Source organism: Nylanderia fulva, unplaced genomic scaffold (genome assembly GCF_048542155.1).
Source record: "Nylanderia fulva isolate GAGA-0341 unplaced genomic scaffold, ASM4854215v1 Scaffold363, whole genome shotgun sequence".
Lineage (NCBI taxonomy): Eukaryota > Metazoa > Arthropoda > Insecta > Hymenoptera > Formicidae > Nylanderia > Nylanderia fulva.
Genome location: NW_028190437.1, coordinates 1 through 3,644, shown reverse-complemented (window position 1 = coordinate 3,644; position 3,644 = coordinate 1). Strand labels below are relative to the sequence as shown.

Sequence of the window (3,644 nt, the reverse complement as noted above, 5' to 3'; positions counted from 1 at the left end):
TTACTTTTTAAGTATTTCTGTTATTAAATTTTCAATACTTGTTAGACGAGTCATTTTTTCTTCATGTCTTTTTTTAGCATTTATCTCTTTTTCTGCTTTCATTTCTAAAGATTTTTCTAAATAATCTTCTACTGCGTTTTGAATTTTTCGTTTCTTTGGCACTGCAAATAAAAAAATAATTAAGAAATTAATAAATAGAAAAAATTAAAAAATGCATGTACTACAAAATATTTTAATAGAAAATATAAAACAAAAATGTATATATAAGTGCAAATATTTTATTTATTTTTCTTTATATATTTTAGATGTAATGTAATTATGTGTTTACCTGATTTTATTGCGTCATTGTTCTCTGTATTATTTGTAGTATCATTAATATTAGCAGAAGTATTAACGCTACTTCCAGCTGTTGCTATTGGTTCAACCCAAGGTTTTGTTCCAAATATCTCATGCATAACCTATATCAGAAAAATTATCTTTAATTAATCTAATTATCTGTACAATTATAAAAATTTCAAAAAAGATGAAAAAGAAAAATATTGCTTTTTAATAAGAAAAGATACATTTGGACACAATGTGATTAAACACAATCACTATATATAAAAGAATGTCTAGAATAATCAGTATGATTTATGAATTAAAGTTAAAAATTATATATAAATTGATATAAATTATAAATAGTACTTCTAATTAGTAATACCTCATAATATTCCCATTTCCTCCTATTATTTCCTGATTTTTTATTATGATCAGTAACAGATTTATATGTTCTTTTTAAACACTGGAATTTAGTAGTACATTTAATTCCAGATATATGATATCCTGCATCTTTCATTTTCTTGGAAATATTATTCCAACACTGTTTCGCAGACATCTTAGGATTATTGAACATTTCTTCGTGTTCTTTATATAAAGTAATAAGTAACAGTGTTTTAGCACGAGTCCATATATGTTGATCTAAACAGAATAATGTTGTTTTCTTGAAAAAATATTTGTTTTAACTTTTACTTATATTTACTTTTACTACTACCTTTCGTATCTGAAGTTTCACTCATATCTAAATTACTTGCAGTGCTGCAATTAGTTGTGTCATCTGTAAACATGTATATCTTTTATACATCAGACAATCTTATGAATGCGATATCACAAATGGAACATTATCATTGTTATTAAATTAAGTATTAAAATAAACCTGTTTCTGAATCTATAATATCTTTTATTTCTCCAGCTGCATATTTTTTCGCTTGTTGCAATAGAGAGTATGCAAATATATGATCTGTAAAAAATTACAAATAAAATTATAATTGCATATACATTATAATTAATAATAATAAGTTTAAACACTTATATTCTGAATCAAATTTTGATCAAATATTATAGGTTATGTAATTTTTCTATTCTGAATTTCTGAAATAAAAGCAATTCTACAAAAACTTAAAATTCACTTCTTTTTGTTCTCGCAGCATCTTCCTTACACACTGTAATTTTGTATTCTTTGTTGTTTTTTGCATCGATTAATGTCAGTTCTTCCATGATCTTTGCCAGTTAGAAAGATATCTTTATTACGTGACGTAATTTACGTCATCTGCTTCACCTCTCTGACCGCAGTAACTGCAGCAGGAAGTGACGACAGAATTAATGATGTCATTGCTCTCTAATAGTACTGCCGCAGTATGCTGCCATGAATTTTGGAACGCAATTTGTAGCATTGGCAGTGCTGGCAGTGAATTTTGGAACATACCCAAAGTAAGTTTGTTTTCAAGTCAGTCGTACATGACTTTAAGATAGGCTTATTATTAAATATTATGGAATTAATGGAAGAAATTGATGATATTGAAAATATTGATTGATCGTGATTTTCAAGTAGAGAACGTGTACGAAAACGATACATTTGTGATGGACTTTAAAACCCTTTTATAATAATTTACAATTAAAAGACGCTATAGATTAATAAGGATTTCTTCTATATGGAATATTAACAAAAATTGAAGAAGGATTAGCAAAAATTAACAATCGGTCTGTCGGTTCCACCAGTACAATACAAATTGTTAATATGCTTAAGATACTACGCAACACACGCACGCACGCACACAGAGAGAGGTGTGTCTAAAAATAAATATAAATATATTAATAAAATTTATCTTTATTATTATTTTTTAATATTGCATTTACTGGATTATTTTCTTTTTCAGCATCATCAGTCTCATCACTGCTTGAGTCTGTAACATTCAATTTTGTCATTGTCATCAATTCTAAATTCTTATTCATAAACAAAAATATGTTAATACAAAATATCAATAAAATTAGTTATTTTATCATTTGTATGAAGTGTGATAATAGAATCATTATTAACTTCTTGGAAATCATCATCAATAAAGTCTATGCCCTCCACATTTTCAATTAATTCCTCAGGAATACAATCATTAATATTCTTTGTTGTCGTTCTGAAAAATATTTATTGTTACTATTTTTTCAATTTTTATTATAATATAAATCAATAAAATAACGATGAAATTACCTTCTAGTATTTTATCTGATAAATTTGATGAAAATAATGTTGGTGCAATTGTCATTAAATTGGGTGCTATTGCGGCAATGTCCGGATCAATCTGCAGATTTAGGTTCAGGTCCACCACCTGTTGATAAACGTGCATGTTTTTCCGTAAGGACATCTCTCTGTACTGATTTTAAATTACTCCATAATTTTCTAAATTGAACGCTTCTCTGTAATAATTTATTACACATTAAAATGTTAAAAATTAAATTACTTTGAATATAAAAAGTATTTAAAATCTAGCTTAAAAATGAAGCTATCTACCGCAAATATCATATTAGATTTTCTTCAGATATAATTAACATTTTTATTTTAAGCATTTAACATACCTAATTAGAAAAAATTTATAGATTTCTTATCTTACTTGTAACAATAGATATATGCATCGCAAGTTTGATTTCATGCTTCTTCTTTGTCTTTCAAAGTTGTAGCATCACTTTTTTTAAGGAGAATATTTTGTTAAAATTTTAAAGAAGAATTCTCTTCGGGATCTATATAATGTTTTTTGCTTGACATTTTTTTTTACAAAAAAGTTACTTTCTAACAATACTTTAGAGTCTGCAATAATTTGATACATGAATAAATGGTATAGACATACAACTCGTTAAATTCTATATTTAAACACATATTTCATTGGCTGATACATCAGAAAAATCCCGAAGATTACTGAAAGTAAATCAGATCATCTTAAGCACTAACTTCAGTAAAAAAATCTTAAATAAAAAGAAGTGCTTATTTCTTTATGAAGATCGTCTCATTTTAATTAAAACTATGAATGCATGAAGTCTCAAGTCATACTTATACAAACAAGACGATCTTAATCAAGAGAAAATCTTAAGACGATGTTTAAGCTTGGACTTATGAATACCGTCCAAAGTCAACTCTCTAAAATTTGTCTTTTTTGGATATTTTTTTTATTCCTTTGATTATTTTAAAATGTGTATTGTATAAGAAAATTATACTGATTTATTTGATTGTGGTAACTTTTAGGTATACTGCACTCGATATATTACATTTGTCAAAAGTATCAAGTTATTTTACGTTTATTGATAGAATTTTTGTGAAGATAGATCTAATATACAGGGTGTCC

At 26.2% G+C, this 3,644-nt stretch overlaps 1 protein-coding gene across 1 annotated transcript; it reads right to left on the bottom strand.

Annotated features, from left to right (window-relative positions):
• On the bottom strand, window positions 1–1,195 carry LOC114942094 (uncharacterized). The gene is made up of 4 exons (XM_085485387.1): window positions 1,031–1,195; window positions 701–957; window positions 329–458; window positions 1–161 (listed from the first exon to the last, which is right to left on the bottom strand). The coding sequence occupies exons 1-4, from the start codon at window positions 1,101–1,103 to the stop codon at window positions 1–3; spliced, it is 621 nt and encodes a 206-aa protein (XP_085341513.1). The 5' UTR covers window positions 1,104–1,195.
• Window positions 1,196–3,644: the final 2,449 nt, after the last annotated feature.

Excerpts from the sequence above, each read along its gene's own strand:
- LOC114942094 (XM_085485387.1), bottom strand. The coding sequence starts at position 1,103 with ATGTTTACAGATGACACAACTAATTGCAGCACTGCAAGTAATTTAGAT. Across the intron at positions 958-1,030 it reads TGAAACTTCAGATACGAAAG|ATCAACATATATGGACTCGT; the intron begins GTAGTAGTAAAA and ends TATTCTGTTTAG. Across the intron at positions 162-328 it reads CAATGACGCAATAAAATCAG|TGCCAAAGAAACGAAAAATT; the intron begins GTAAACACATAA and ends TTTTATTTGCAG.